The following is a 15,096-nucleotide window of genomic DNA, read 5'->3' on the forward strand; positions in this document are numbered from 1 at the left end:
ATGAAAGAAAAAAAGTTATTTCCTTTTATTTAAGTCATTAGGGCTGGGAAGTAATGATGATAATACCCCACATTTAGAATGTATGTTAAGTAATCTCTAAGGTAGATGGTAGAGCAAGTACAGGTTTTTACAAAAGTACTTAGCATACTGTCTGCAGTAGTGTAGTCAATCAGAATGTATGTTTGCTGAGTGAGGGGCATTGAGAAAATGAAACCATGAGTCAAGTTGAGTGGGAGTTATAACTTTTCTAGAATAATGAGTCAGTGACAGAAAAAAGGAGTGGAACTTGGAGTCTCTGTATCAGCACTGTCCAATATTAATATATTGTGAGGCAAATATGTAATTTAAAAATTTCTAGTGGTCAGTAAAAAAATAAGAAATAGGCAAAATTAACTTAAGTGATATATTTTATGTAATGCATTACCATTCACAGTATTAGCATCTTAGCATTTAATTGATGTAAAAATGATTGAGATATATTATATATTTTGTCTCTGAAATTGGCATATATTTTACACTGAATAGTTGACATTCTGACTAGCCACGTTGCAAGTGCTTGGTGGCTAAATGCTTCCAGTGCTGTGGCAGTGGGACAGCCTAGTTCCATATTCCTTTCTTTATCCTTTTTCTTTTCTGTGACACCACACTGCTACCCTGTTGACGTTAAAAAATATATATCCCCAGGGGAATATGACCAATTCTTTTTTTTAATTAAGAAAATTTTTTTATGTTTATTTATTTTGGAGAGAGAGACAGCATGTGAGCAGGGGATGGGCAGAGAGAGGGAGAGACACAGAATCCGAAGCAGGCTCCAGGCTCTGAGCTGTCAGCACAGAGCGTGATTTGGGGCTTGAACTCAGGAACTGCAGGATCATGACCTGACCCGAAGTCAGACGCTCAACCAACTTAGCCACCCAGGTGCCCCGTGACCAATTCTTTTTATGTAGTAAGTTGTAGGTCATTAGGAAAGGAAATTTGTGGGATTAGAGATAACAAGTCCAGTTGTTTTTTACTCCTCAGATTTTCGGGTAATTTAGAAATTCTACTCCAGATTGGAATCTGCATGGAGTGCATCTTGGCAATACGTAAGACAGTGGAAAGCAGCATGGTGGCTTTAAGCACAAGGAAAGATGTGCAGGAATATAAATGTGCGGGTGAGATTAGATCATATCTAGATGGTGTTTGGTAGGTAGATTGAGTCTCTGGACACTAGTCATTCACTCACTACCAAAGCCACCATCGCCAAGACCAGTCTTACCAAGAAACCCTGAAAGCCAGCGCTTTTGCCATCTGGTGGCTAATCAGAGCAAGTGCAGTCATTCATTTACCGATGCTCACATCAGTTCTTTTTTTAAAATTTGAACTTTAAACTGGTTCTCCATTTTTGTCTGAGATCATCTAAAAACGTCCATCCCTATTTTTACCTTTCGGCCTTTTTTGGAGGATGACAGGTTTGGATACTTTAACTCGTAGTTGTGTTTTTCATGACAGTCCTGAAAAATGCTCTCATATTAGTGAACAAAAAGCGAAAAAAGTATTTGGAGGGAGAAAATTGAATTTCTGTTTTCAAATAAAAAGGGATAGTTTTATCAGCATTAAAAAATAGGTCATATGTAGAAGCTTTGTTCTTGTTTGAGGATAAGAAAAAAAAAGGCAACATAAAGACCTCATGAGAATCATGCTATTGTTTCTGTGGGCTGTGCCCCTGCTCCCCCACTCACCCCACTTCCACACCCCCACACCCACCCAAGAGGTGCAGCGCTTCCAGAACAACAGATGTTGTTCTCCTTTAAGTATCTGGTTGAGTAATGGAACTTTGCCTGGTTGCATGATTTCAGCTCTACTTCTAGTATAACATAAATGGCGGTACTTTTCCTTTCATAGAAGTGACAACTACATATGAAATCACTTTGCAGAGATCTTTGTATTTTCCTAGAGAAAGCAGAAGCAGAATAAAATATGCTTAGGACAATATGTGCCCCACAGCAGGTGGATCTCCGCAGAATACCTGTTTGTTGAATGATCTCCTTAAGTAAGGGGAATTGGGAAAGGAGAGAGGAATTTAAGAATCACTGATAGGAATGTACACGGTGTACTCTGACCAGGGAGCTGTTCAGCAATATGCAGCTGGTTTTTTGCTGTGTTTTGAGAATTTTTTTTCTTTAATTTCAGAAAATAAAGCAGTTGGAGTGATGAAGGCTGGCCATGTATTTACAATTGAGCCAATGATTTGTGAAGGTGAGAAAAAAGGATGCTATAATGTGTTTTAATTGAATTTTTATTTACTTCTGGTCACTCATCAGATTAGTAGTTTGTTTTGTTTATTTTCTTTTTGGTTCATTTCCACTCCGCATCCCATCTCAAGCTCCATTCAGTATCCTGTAGAGAACTGAAAACTGTACGGGTTGTCAAGAAAGCAGTACTTTCTGACTGGTAATTCTGCTGTCACTAGATGCTGAAGCACTTGAATCCCAGTCCCTTTCCATAAAAGATTCTGTCAAAGGGTGTGTTGTAATAATCGGAGCCTCCATCAAGCCTGTGTAAATTGCTTGATGGGGGTCCAAGGGGAAGGGAAAGGAAGTAGATTCACTCACTTCAAGGCAGACATAGGTATATGATTTGTTTCTCCACAATTTATGAGGTAGGTGCTGTCCCCATCATACAGAAGAGCAAACTGATCCTTGAAGCAGGTAAGTAACTCATCTAAAGTCACCTAGCTAGTTAGATGGCAGCCGACTTAGTCAGATTCTAAACTCACGAGCTGTTCTGCCTGTTCAGGGTCTGCACACAGGTCGTCAGGTGGCATGATACAACTCTTGTGGACGACACACTTAGTGCTGGCAGTCTTACATGCTCACTGCCGCTGTTCCTCATGGCAGGCTCATAGCATTGATAAAGACCCAGTGTCATGATTGGAGCTTGTCACTCAGATGGTCGGATGTTCTCTTCATCCTTCTTCTCAGCCAGTCCTCTGTTGGGATTAGGGGACGTGGTGAGGGGATAGTGGGGCTGGTGTGTCCTGGGGCCTGCTTTAAAGGATACCTCCTCTCTGGGTCCTTCTAGTCTTTTTTATAACCTGATCTTGGGAGTGACATCCCATTACTTCTGTCAGATGGCCTTCCTGAGAAGTGAGTCACTAAATTCAGCCCACAGGCTGCCTTCTTATAACTTGATCCTTTGTTGCCTTTCCTGTAAAGTGGAAATGACAATCTTTAACATGCCATCTCCCCAGGGCAGCTATTAAGAGTTCAGGTGACTTATATTAATACAAAATATCTTGTGTCCTTTAAAGGGCTGTACACATGTAAGGTATTGTTTTTGTCATTGTCATGGAATAAAATAAAGCTCTGATCATGTGGAACCAATCCAAGGGCAGGGAGTATATTAGCAGAGGAAGGCAAGGCACTGAGAGGAATGTGTTGTTTTGGTTGCCTGTTTTCATTAACTGCTACCTGTTGGTGAGACATAGTGTGGTGTTTCCAAGTATAAACAAATAAGTTTTCATAGAGCCTGTTCAGATAATCATCACATTATAACATACATACTTCAGTGAGTCACTAAAGTAAATAAATAAATAAAGTAAATAGGATAGTAAATAGTAAAGTAAATAGGATAGTGACTTTAGTCACTATTCAGGTAGGATAAATCCTAGCTCTAGAGTAGAAAGTTTCAAATCCGAAGAGGAATTGGAATTTTCTCCGAATAAGATCCAGATATGTTTGACTTGACATTGATAAAGAACCTTTTGTAAGCAGTTCACAGTAAAGTTAGAAAAGTATTATATCTTTAATCCAGTTGTTAAAATAGTCAGTTACTCGTCTTTAGATGTTTGACAAAGCATGAGTTAACTTTCTTTAAGCTACTTCATATTTTCTTTTTAGGCTGTGATTTAATATTGCAAAAGTAGGTTACTTCACTGCAGGGTTTATATATGTTCTAGGATTTGTGTGAGTCAGTGAGACCTAATCTTTGGTAAAGATTACTCAAAATGAAGGATGTATTGATTTTTTTGACATCTAATTTGAAGACAGGAGAATCTTTATAAACATACTTCTGCAGTAGTATATAGAATTGTATAACTCTCATTTCACCTCTGCCTCCCCTCCTCTCTTTTTCTAGTGTGGTTTCTTTCATTGTCCTAGGGGTTTTTTTCACTGTCCCTTTGTTTCCTTTCTCTTTCAGCCCTTCCCTATTTTGCTTCCTAGTAATTTTTAAAAATTCCCTCACCAATCCTATTTCTTTCTCTTAGCCCCCTTTTTTCTGGTTACCAGGGGTGTGTGGTCAACAGAAATTTCACAGTAGAATCTGTCACCATCTATGTGCCTGCCATTTAAAAATAATATTAGAAATTAAGTGCTATAGGGGCACCTGGGTGGCTCAGGTTATAGGGGCACCTGGGTGGCTCAGGTGACTTGATTGCGGCTCTGGTCACGGTTTGTGACATCAAGCCCTGTGTTAGGCTCTGTGCTGGCAGTGCGGAGCCTGCTTGGGATTCTCTCCCTCTGTCTCTGCGCCTCCCCTGTTTGCATTCTCCCTCTTTCACTCTCTCTTTTCCTCTCTCTCAAAAATAAACATTAAAAAAAAAAATTAAATGCTGTAATGAAAGTGTAAAAAGATGATTTCCTTTACAATACACATTGGCTATAGTTTAGTCAGATGCCAAAGTCCTATCAGAAAAGAGCTAAATTTATTAATTCAGTTTTTAACTCATAGTTCTGTAATCAATGGTGTCATTATGTTTTCATATGAAACCAATATGAATTTCATGTGAAATCTGTATGGTGTCAATATGAAACCCAGTGCCTTTGTTTTGGAAATAACCATCTTGATTTGGTATTTGGGAGGCATAAAGTTATAACACACCCAAGGAAATTTAAAATACATTATTATTTCACTGGACCAAAGACCAAAATGAAGTTAGAAAGACTAAAAATTTGAAGTATAAATAGGAGTCTTTTATTATTATTATTGAAATATAATTGACATAATAATATTCTGTTTCACATATAAAATAAATATACTGATTCGACAGTTCTGTATATTACCCGGTACTCATTGTGTTAAATGTAGTCACCACCTGTCAGTTTTATTGACTGTATTCCCTATGCTCTACTTTTCATTTCCATGATTTATTTATTTTATAACTGGAAGTTTGTACCTCTTAATTCCCTAATTTCACCACCCTTTCCCCATATACCTCCCCTCTGGCAACCACCTGTTTGTTCTCTCTATTTAAGAGTCTGTTGGAGGGGCACCTGGGTGGCTCAGTCAGTTAAGTGTCCGACGTTGGGTCAGGTCATGATCTCATGTCTTGTGCTGACAGCTCAGAGCCTGGAGTCTGCTTCAGATTCTGTGTCTTCCTCTCTCTTTGCCCCTCCCCTGCTCATGCACTGTCTCTCTCTCTCTCTCTCTCTCTCTCTCAAAAATAAATAAATGTCAAAAAAATTTAAGAGTATTTTCATTGGGTTTTTTTTTTTAGGTTCTGCATGTAAGTGAAATCATGGAGTGTTTGTCTTTTTCTAGCTGACTTATTTCACTTAGCATAATACACTCTAGGTCTATTTTGTTGTTGAAAATGGCAAGATCTCACCCTTTTTCATGGCTGTGTAATCCTGTTGTTTATGCATACCACATCTTCTGCATCCATTCATCTATCAGTGGATGCTTGAGTTGCTTCCATGTCTTGTGTATTGTGAACAATGCTGCAGTAAACATAAGGGTGCATATATCTTTTTGAAGTAGTGTTTTTCTTTTCTTTGGGTAAGTGCCTAGTAATGGAATTACTGGATTGTGTGGTAATTCTACTTTTAATATTTTTGACAGTGACTGCACCACTTTGCATTCCCACCAGGAGTCCACAAGGGTTCCTTTTTCTCTACTTCCTCACCAACACTTGTTATTACCTTTTTGATTTTAGCCATTGTGACAGATGTGAGGTGATAAGCTCATTGTGGTTTTGATTTACAGTTCCCTGATTAGTAGGGATGTTGAGTATCTTTTCGTGTGTCTGTTAGCCATCTTATTTCTGCTTTGGAAAAATGTCTATGCAGATCCTCTGACCATTTTTAATTGGATTCGTTGTTCTTTTTGGTGTTGAGGTATATATAAATTCTTTGTGTGTTTTGGTTATTAACCCCTTATCAGATATATCATTTGCAAATATCTTTTCCCATTCAGAAGGTTGCCTTTCTGTTTTGTTGATGTTGTCTTTTGCTGTGTAAAGGCTTTTTATTTTGATGTAGTCCCAATAGTTTATTTTTGCCTTTGTTTTCCTTGCCTCAGGAGACAGATTCATAAATATGCTGGTGAGGCTGATATCTGAGAGATTTTACTGCCTGTTTTCTTTAAGGAGTTCCATGCAATTCCAAGTCTTTAATCTTGAATTTATTTTTGTGTATTGTGCTTACTATGTAAGCAAGTGATCTAGTTTCATTCTTTTGAATGTAGCTGCCCACCATTTGTAAATAGGAGTCTTAATAGTGAATTTTCTAATTGGCTTCCATAATATCTAAAGTAGTAGGAGTACATGCAAATACACTTACCTAGAGAGTTTGTTTAGAAAACTGAACAATAGAACTAAGAAATTGTTTTTGTTTGTTTAAGGTGGATGGCAGGATGAAACCTGGCCAGATGGTTGGACCGCAGTGACGAGAGACGGAAAGCGGTCTGCTCAGTTTGAGCACACCCTGCTGGTCACGGACACTGGCTGTGAAATCCTGACCCGGCGACTCGATAGCACGCGGCCTCACTTCATGTCCCAATTTTAATCTCTCCCGAGATGGCACATCTCAGTAAATACCTTCTGGCTGTACTATGCATTTTCTTGAGAGTACAGAATGGAAGAGAAGATTTTTATTACTTGTTTTGTTTTGACTATAGATAAGGAAGGACTACAGCATTGGATGTGTGTCCTCAAGAACTTGACTTGGGTCCGAAAAAGCTGAGAAGAATAAAAGAAACATTCTCAACTCTTTTCAGTGTTGCCCTCTCCCTCCAGAAATCTCTGCACCCCTGTTTTCTCACTTGGCCTTTGAGCACTTTTTACGTAAACCTGCTTCTAGTTGCTTTTATCACTGCCACAACTGGGCCAGCAAGAGCCAGCTGCTCTCCAGGTGAATGTGGAAGATGAGAATCCTTGAAACTTTAGCAACATATGTTGTTCCAGATTTTTTTATTATATATGTATGGAAATATATATGTATACATTTTAAATTCCATGTATGTAATTCCTCAACACTATATGACCTGGGTTTGTGTTGATTCTGCCCTGACAGGGCTATATGCTGTCATAAATGGACCCATTGTTTGCAGTGATTTATTTCCCAGTTGGGAATTTGGCCTCCCTCCTCCCCCATGCTAATTATTTACCCTTGTAATTGTGTGTAAGGAAGCACTCGGTCAGTGAGACTTCCTCTCCAATGTGGGCTTGTCAGTGAATGGTTGTGGCAAAATTCACTTTGGAAAAGGGTTGTCATGTTTTAAAAACATCTAGTTTCTGGCAAAAATAGCCATGCTTCATATGGTAGCTGGCTGTTGCAGAGCATGAGAATCTCGTGATACATTGCTCTTTCAGACCTCTTTTTGGTCGAAATCGGAGGGAAAAAGCTCCCTTTCTTCCCCTCTATTTTATTTCAAGGGCAAACCTTGGAGATATTCAGAGAAGGTGAACAGTTGCACTGTGGAGGTTGATGGGAAGAGACAGTTCTGAAATCTCTTTGGCAGTGAGCTGAGCAAGTCAGGTGGGCTGTTAGCTTCTGACATTTAGTAAACCCAGTAGTGATGAGAAAGGAACTTTGAAGATCAGACTGTTCCCTTGCAGTAGAGATGCAGCTGTCCATGGTGTGTTGTAAACACACTTTACCTTGACATTAGTTGGGAACCTCATTAGAGATGACCTCAGCTGCCCAATATCTTTGTTCCTTTCAGTAGTTCAGTCCAATTGGAAGTGTATCCAGTGAACACATATCAGATCAAAGTCATTGTCATTGGAGTGTACTTGATTACTGGGTATCTGGTAACTTTCTTGTAAGATAATTTGATACCACTGACATGTTATATGAGAACATCTTTCCCAGAGTGCCTCAGACCTTTATTGCTTTAAAAGAATTATGATAATGTTTTCATTACTTTTATTATTTTAATGATTTAGTGAAGTGACTGAATCTGGTATAGACTTTTGGGGATATGTGTGAAATTTTTTATCAACTGTAATATTTGTGAATGGAATGCCTTGCAATATGAATGTTAATATAATGTGTAAAGGGAGATTAAAAGTTTGAATGATTATTCCCCCTGTGTAGTTATTAACTTTGCTGCATTTGTTTGGGTTTCAGAGGGAAGTGGTGGGAGTAGGGTGGCTGATTTCATAATCTAAAATAAACTCATGACCATTTGAGTAAAAAGAGTTTTTTGAGTTTAATGACTGCATAAAAATTCCAGTACTGTGTTTAGTTCACCAGAGTCTATCAGCAGTGTTTGAAATGCAGCCATAGTTTTGAGAGCTTTTAAGACAGACTGCTGAGTATTTAGGGGGATCATTTTATGTACTGATGGTAGAATTAACACTGTGGACTTCTTTGAGGTCTATTATTGTTACTATTTTTAAATATTTTATTTATTTTTGAGAGAGATAGACAGTGTGAGCAGGGGAGGGTCAGAGAGAGAGGGAGACACAGAAACTGAAGCAGGCTCCAGGCCCTGAGCTGTCAGCACAGAGCCCGATGCAGGGCTTGAACCCATGAACCGTGAGATCATGACCTGAGCCAAAGTTGGACGCTTAACCGACTGAGCCACCCAGGCACCCCCTTTGAGGTGTATTATTAAAAAATAAGCTCAAGGAAAAAATATCTTGATGGGATAATTTTTTGGTAAAAAGGTTATTAACACATTGGTGATGATGGCTTTTTTCAGTTTGGGAGATTTCAAAACAATATGGACTCTAGTCTAATTGTATATATCTAATTTAAAATGTTATTAGATGAGAAAACTTCAAGTTTCATTATTCTACCAACTTTTCAAAGTATGTTTTTATTTTTTGTGTCAACTTTTTAATTTTTTTTAATGTTTTTTATTTTTGAGAAAGAGTGATAGAGCATGAGTGGGGTAAGAGCAGACACACATACACACACACACATACACACACACAATCTGAAGCAGGCTCCAGGCTCTGAGCACAGAGCCTGATGCGGGGCTTTAACTTCTGGACTCTGAAATCATGACCTCGTGACCTGAGTCGAAGTCGGATGCTTGACACACTGAGCCACTCAGGCACTCTTTGGGTTAGCTTTTAAAGTAATACAGTTTTTCTTGCCAGTCCTCCAGCCTCTTTGGAGTTATAATTTAGAAGCAGGGAAATGTTTGCCTTTTCATTTTATGTCTTTTGCTGATGTAATGGATTAGGGTACATTAGAACCCATTCACTGACACTTTTATACTATTTGCCACAGGTCGAAATTAATAGACGTTGGGGAATTTGTTTGCTATCTTACCTTGATTCTTTTGTCCTATAACTACTTCTATTTTTTTGTGTTTCGTTAAAATTGCAGGCACGGTGCTTGACTTTTTGCAAAGGCCCCCAAAATGCACCTTCATGGTATCTGTAAGCTGTTTTTTCTAAAAAAAAAAAAAATGTTTCTTACTTACAGCTTTTTATTTTGAAATTATAGTACAGGGAAATAATCCTATATCCTTTATCTGTATTCAGCGATTGTTACTTTGCCACATCTCTCTCGTAGGCACCTTCCTTTTGAAACAAATGGCATCGTACTTCACCCATTATTATTGCAGCATGGCTTTTAAAACATAAGGACATTTCCTATCTGATCATATTACCATACCCAAGGAATTTAATGTTGATACAGAATTATGTATAGTACATATTCAAATGTGAATCTCAAATTTTTCCAAATGTTCTTTAAAGCTTTTCTTTTTTCCAAATCCAGGATCCAGACCCATGGCATTTGGTTGCCCTATATCTGTAGTCGTCTTTACTCTAGAACAAGCCTACCTTTTTTGGTGTTTTATGAAATTGACACTTAACAAAGCAGGCCAGTTAGCTTTTAGAATATGGTATTTCTCTGCTTGTTTCTCATGAGAAGTTTCAGGATAAATATTTTGGCAGAAGACTCCACTGATGTATGTGGCATGTCTCATTCATTGTGTCACATCACATCAAGAGACTCAGTGTTATGGTCACGTCATTGCCAATATGTTTGATCACTTGCTTTGTCAGATCTTTCTGTTTTAAGAATATCTTTTTCTTAATTAAGCAGATAATCTGAGGAGATACTTGAAGACCATTTGGATATCCTCTTCACTCAATGGTAGTAACATTCACTGATAATCCTTGCCAGAATCCATTATTTTAGTACATTGGTAGCTGCAAATTGAGAGTTTTTAAATCTAGCATTCCACCCTCATTAACTGGCACTCTTTTTTTACACAGAAGCATTTTTTTTGCCTCCTTTTACCCATAGTTGTTGAGTGTCAATGTGAGGTCATCAATTCGTCTTAAAAATTCTTCTTATTTACTGTAATTGTTCCAAATTTGGCCAGCAGAAGCACCTTTAAGCTTATTTGTGCATCATTTTGACCTGTGTCTATCAGTGTTTGAGTGCTTTCTTGCTTTTTGCTGTAGCAAGATGTTGTGGGTTTATCATACCGCTTTCCTGTGTTACACTTGGACAGGCTGTTTCTCCAAGGAGCCCTAGTTCCTTTTCATGGGGACTGGTATTTGGAAATCAGGACCTGGGTGCTACTGGGTGTCCTTGTTCCCAGGCCCTTTCAGGGAACAGAACCAGGAAATGTACTTTTTATAAATCATGAATTTATCCTGATGCTTTCAAATCTAACACTAATCTTCCTCATCTTTTCCTGCTTCATATTTATATCTGCTTTATTCCATGGTGAGAACTTTGGTTCTGAACAGCAATATTTATTTGCTGCATTCTGTAAGACGTGTAAAATTTAGAATTACTGTATGAAAATAACTATCAACAGTGAACTTAAGTGCAAAATTTGTGATTCTTATTCTTGGAACATGCGTCGCTAAGGGAGTACAGATTATGGGTTTGTTGTGACTTTTGTTCCTACTGGATCCTAAATTTCATGAACCGTGAGCTACTTTTTGACCACGCAGCGCATCTTGGGGGCAAAAGGTACAGTGAGAGGAGTGGGGAGGATAGTGGTCTGGGAGTTAGAAATACTGGACAGGTTTGGGATCATGTGATACGATTCTGTCTACATTTGGCGTTTGACCTCTACCAAACTCGGTAGCTAAAAGAGGAGCAAATGAGACCACTTTGTAATGTAGACGTGTGGCCGGTTTTCCAGTAGAAACACCTGGGCATTCATGTCTTAGCAACAAATTGTTTCACAATGTAGGATACAAAATGCTAATACCCTAAACGTTACTAATGTATTGTTTCATTGTAAAAATGAACATCCAAGGACAGGTGGGCTTAGCACAGGACATAGTTGTTGACACTCAACAACTATGGGTAAAAGGAGGGAAAAAAATGCTTCTGTGTAAGCGTTCCACGCATGGGAATCCCCTGGCTCTCCCAGGTTTGAACTCTGAGCAGCGAGCCGCCATTGGAGGCAGCCTTCTCCTTTACCTCTTCCTTTTGGTGCTAAGTGTGAAAAAATAGTGCTTTGTGTTTGTCTGTTTTGAGAAAAAGAAAGCAGGAATAAAGTGGCCTTGGTTACCTCTCATCTGCTGTTTTTCATTTTGGGGGACTGTGGAGGAGCAGAAACAGAGCTGTCGGTCTGTGGCGATTCTATGGTTATTTTACAAAATGTGTCAACACTGGGATCTTAGTAAAATGTGCCAAAAAGCCCGGTAGAGCAGTGAAGGCTTCCTGGAAAGTTATCAGTAATACATTTGCTACAGCTCAAAGTGTTGTAGTAATTATTTTTTACTGATATCTGTAACGTTCTTATCATTGTAAAGCTTTTAGTAGAGGAATTGCTTACATCTCCTGGGGTCTTAGCTCTTTTCATGTTTACCTCAGCCTTCTCATCCCACTCCCAAGAACAAACTTGCTAATACTTACTTTCCAAAACTTGTAGGTACATTTGTATTTTCGTGTCATGAACAGAGCACAGGACCAACAGTCTGGACGTCAGGGCTCTGATTTCTCCCATTTTTTATTTGGTCGCGAGAATGGGCTAAATCCCCATACTCCTCTGTGGGGACACGTCCTATTTGTGGAAGGATACCCTTAGCAACTATTTTATTCTATATAGGATGTGACTATAAAACAGATGTACTTTATTTCAGTAGTTGGGTCCGGTCAACAGAAAATTCAGGCAGGAAGTTTTTACAACTTTAGCAGTCAATCTGATTCTGAGGAAACAAAATAGCCAAGGATACAAACTTTTAGTCTTAAGAAGTATGTTAGAGAAAGAGCAATAGATACTTTCAAGCACATTTTCACTGTTTATGTTGCTTAATATATCCTGCTTTAATATATCCAGCTTCAGTCCATTTCTAAACTGGAGGTAGTTGTATGGTAGATTAGCACTCCTTCCTTGAAAGGGGCATGTGCAAATTTATCTCATCACAAGGAATTCTGATATGATGTCCACTTTGATAAAAATCGGTCTGCCTTTTAAAAACCACCCTACCTGCTTTGTGCCCATAAAGTTCCACCAAAAGAATTTGTCTAATGGAGGACTTTGTTTATTTAAAGACACGATTCCCTTAGTTCTATGCATTTATTATCTAAATATCTCTTTAAATATAATAAAATGTTCTCCAAATGTGTTTGTGGTCTACTTTTTTTCTAAAGGGTATTTGCTGACAATCCAATCTTGCATGTGTAGCGAAACAATATTGGCTCAATCTGCAGTTGGTTTTTTTTCCTGGGTCACACCGTGTCTCTAGGCTCCACGAACTGTCAGTTACTTTAGGACTTTGATCACCAGCCTACCTGGCAGATTGGTAGCCAAGCAGAAAATGTTCTGAAGCATTCTGTGCATGGAAAACATGTTCTCTCTTTTCCAAATCAGCAGACGTTTTGAGAATTACCGACTATGTGTAAGTTTGCATTCAAATAGGATAAAGGGAGAGAAATAGCATTATGTTTATTTTTTGGAGTGTTTTTTGTTTAAGTTGTACACACTGTGATGGAGTTTGGGATATAATGCAGTTTTCTCTGCCGCCGTCCCCGCAGACCTCATCATTCCATCTGTTCCTACTTAATAATGCTAGTTCTCTGCATGAAATAAAAGAACTTGTTCCAAGTCAGACATGTCTGTATATGGACTGTCTTACTCGAGTGAACATCAGTCGGGTTAAACAGAATAGTGCAATATGCCAAGCAAGATTTGAAAAGTGCTAACTGGGTACAGGAAAAGGTTTCAGTAAAAAGTTGCTTAGGGGCACCTGGGTGGCTTAGTCGGTTAAGCGTCCGACTTTCGCTTGGGTCATGATCTCATGGTTCGTGGGTTCGAGCCCCACGTTGGGCTCTGTGCTGACTGCCAGCTCAGAGCCTGGAGCCTGTTTCAGTCTGTGACTCCCTCTCTCTCTGACCCTCCCCTGCTCACACTGTCTCTCTCTCTCCTAGAAATAAATAAAACATTTAAAAAAACAAAAGTTGTTTAAAATTAGTTCCTAATACTGTAAAAGTTTAGGTACTTAAAAATACCTTTTACTAGCCATATGTAGTGGGTTAGCCATTGTGTTAAAATTATGTATCTGTCCAAGAAAGCAGTTTAAAGATAATTTTAAAAATTCCCAACAATACTTTTAAAGTGGTAGGCTTCCTAATTTTGGACAACCAGGATAGACATGCTGATGTGCATAGTGAGTGAGTGGCTTTTAGCCCTGTTTTCTCTATACTCTCTTCCAAAAACTAGATGTACTATTTCTTCCAAAAACAAAAACAGCATTATATGTAACATTCTAGATGCCATCCAAGAGGATGTATTGAAAAGGATTTATAGTCTCATGATCCAAGAATCTTTATAGTAAGGATCTTATAAACTTACTCCCTCATTGGCCAGCTACAAGAATTGGAGTTGTATTATTTTGATATTTCATTATTTTTTTTAAATTCAGCAATCATTTTTTTTAAAGTTTATTTTTATTTTTTATTTTGAGACAGACAGTGTGAGTCAGGGAGGGGCAGAGAGAGAATCCCAAGCAGGCTCCATGCTGTTAGCACGGAGTCTGATGCGAGGCTTGAGCTCACAAAGCTATGAGGTATGACCTGAGCCAAAACCAAGAGTTGGATGCTTGACTGAGCCATCCAGGCGCCCCCATTATTTTGATATGTTAAGATGGCTTTACTTTTTCATGTAGGTGAGCATAAAAATGTTTGCCATCTCATTCGTGTATATACCTCATGTACGAGAAGGAAACTAATGGTGGAAAAAACTTTTTAGAGAATTATTAGCTCTCCCACATGATCACACTACTTGTCCATTTTCTTAGTGCAGCTGCCCAAGTTGGTAGATGTTGTTCCTGGAAGGCTAAACTGAACCAGATTAAAAGCCTATTTCCTACAGCTTTGGTAGAAGCCAGTTTTAATTTTTTCTTCCAGCTTTCTCAGAGCAATAATTTTGGGGCCATGTGGACCCCTTAGTGCATCTCCAGCCCCTGAGGTAAAATGAGAGAGAACCTAGGTTGCAATGCCTGGTTCTACAAATAAACCAGCAATCCAAAAAGGAGAGGTCCTGAGCGTCCTTGCTATCTTTCTTTCTTTTAAGTCAACTAAATAGTGCTCTCTCAGAAACACCACCATTTACAGGAACAATTAAGCCACGTCAATCAAAAATATTGTTTTTAATGTTTGTTATTTTTGAGAGAGAGTGCGAGCGGGGGAGAGCAGAGAGGGAGGGAGACACAGAATCTAAAGCAGGCTCGAGGCTCTGAGCTGTCAGCACAGAGCCCGATGTGGGGCTTGAACTCATGAATGGTGAGATCACACCTGAGCTGAAGTTGGACGCTTAATGACTGAGCCACCCAGGCGCCCCAGGAAATGTTCTTTAGTAAACGAGCCAGAGACTCGTAAAAGTAAGGCAGAAGTTACCGAGGATGGAAGAAGGCACAGTTAAGATATTCACCACTGCCCTGCTTCCTCTAGCTTTCCT

General features: G+C 38.9%; 1 protein-coding gene across 2 annotated transcripts in view; it reads left to right on the plus strand.

Moving 5' to 3' along the window:
* The window catches only part of METAP1 (methionyl aminopeptidase 1), a 60,211-nt gene extending 51,925 nt beyond the window's left edge, over positions 1–8,286 (plus strand). For both annotated transcript variants that reach the window (XM_077762344.1, XM_077762345.1), the window contains 2 exons: positions 2,173–2,238; positions 6,604–8,286. In XM_077762344.1, the coding sequence (XP_077618470.1) occupies positions 2,173–2,238; positions 6,604–6,767 (230 nt within the window). In that variant the 3' untranslated portion in view covers positions 6,768–8,286. The remainder of the gene's footprint in view (positions 1–2,172; positions 2,239–6,603) is intronic.
* Positions 8,287–15,096: the final 6,810 nt, after the last annotated feature.

This window comes from Crocuta crocuta, unplaced genomic scaffold (assembly GCF_008692635.1).
Source record: "Crocuta crocuta isolate KB4526 unplaced genomic scaffold, BGI_CrCroc_1.0 scaffold83, whole genome shotgun sequence".
Taxonomy (NCBI): Eukaryota; Metazoa; Chordata; class Mammalia; order Carnivora; family Hyaenidae; genus Crocuta; species Crocuta crocuta.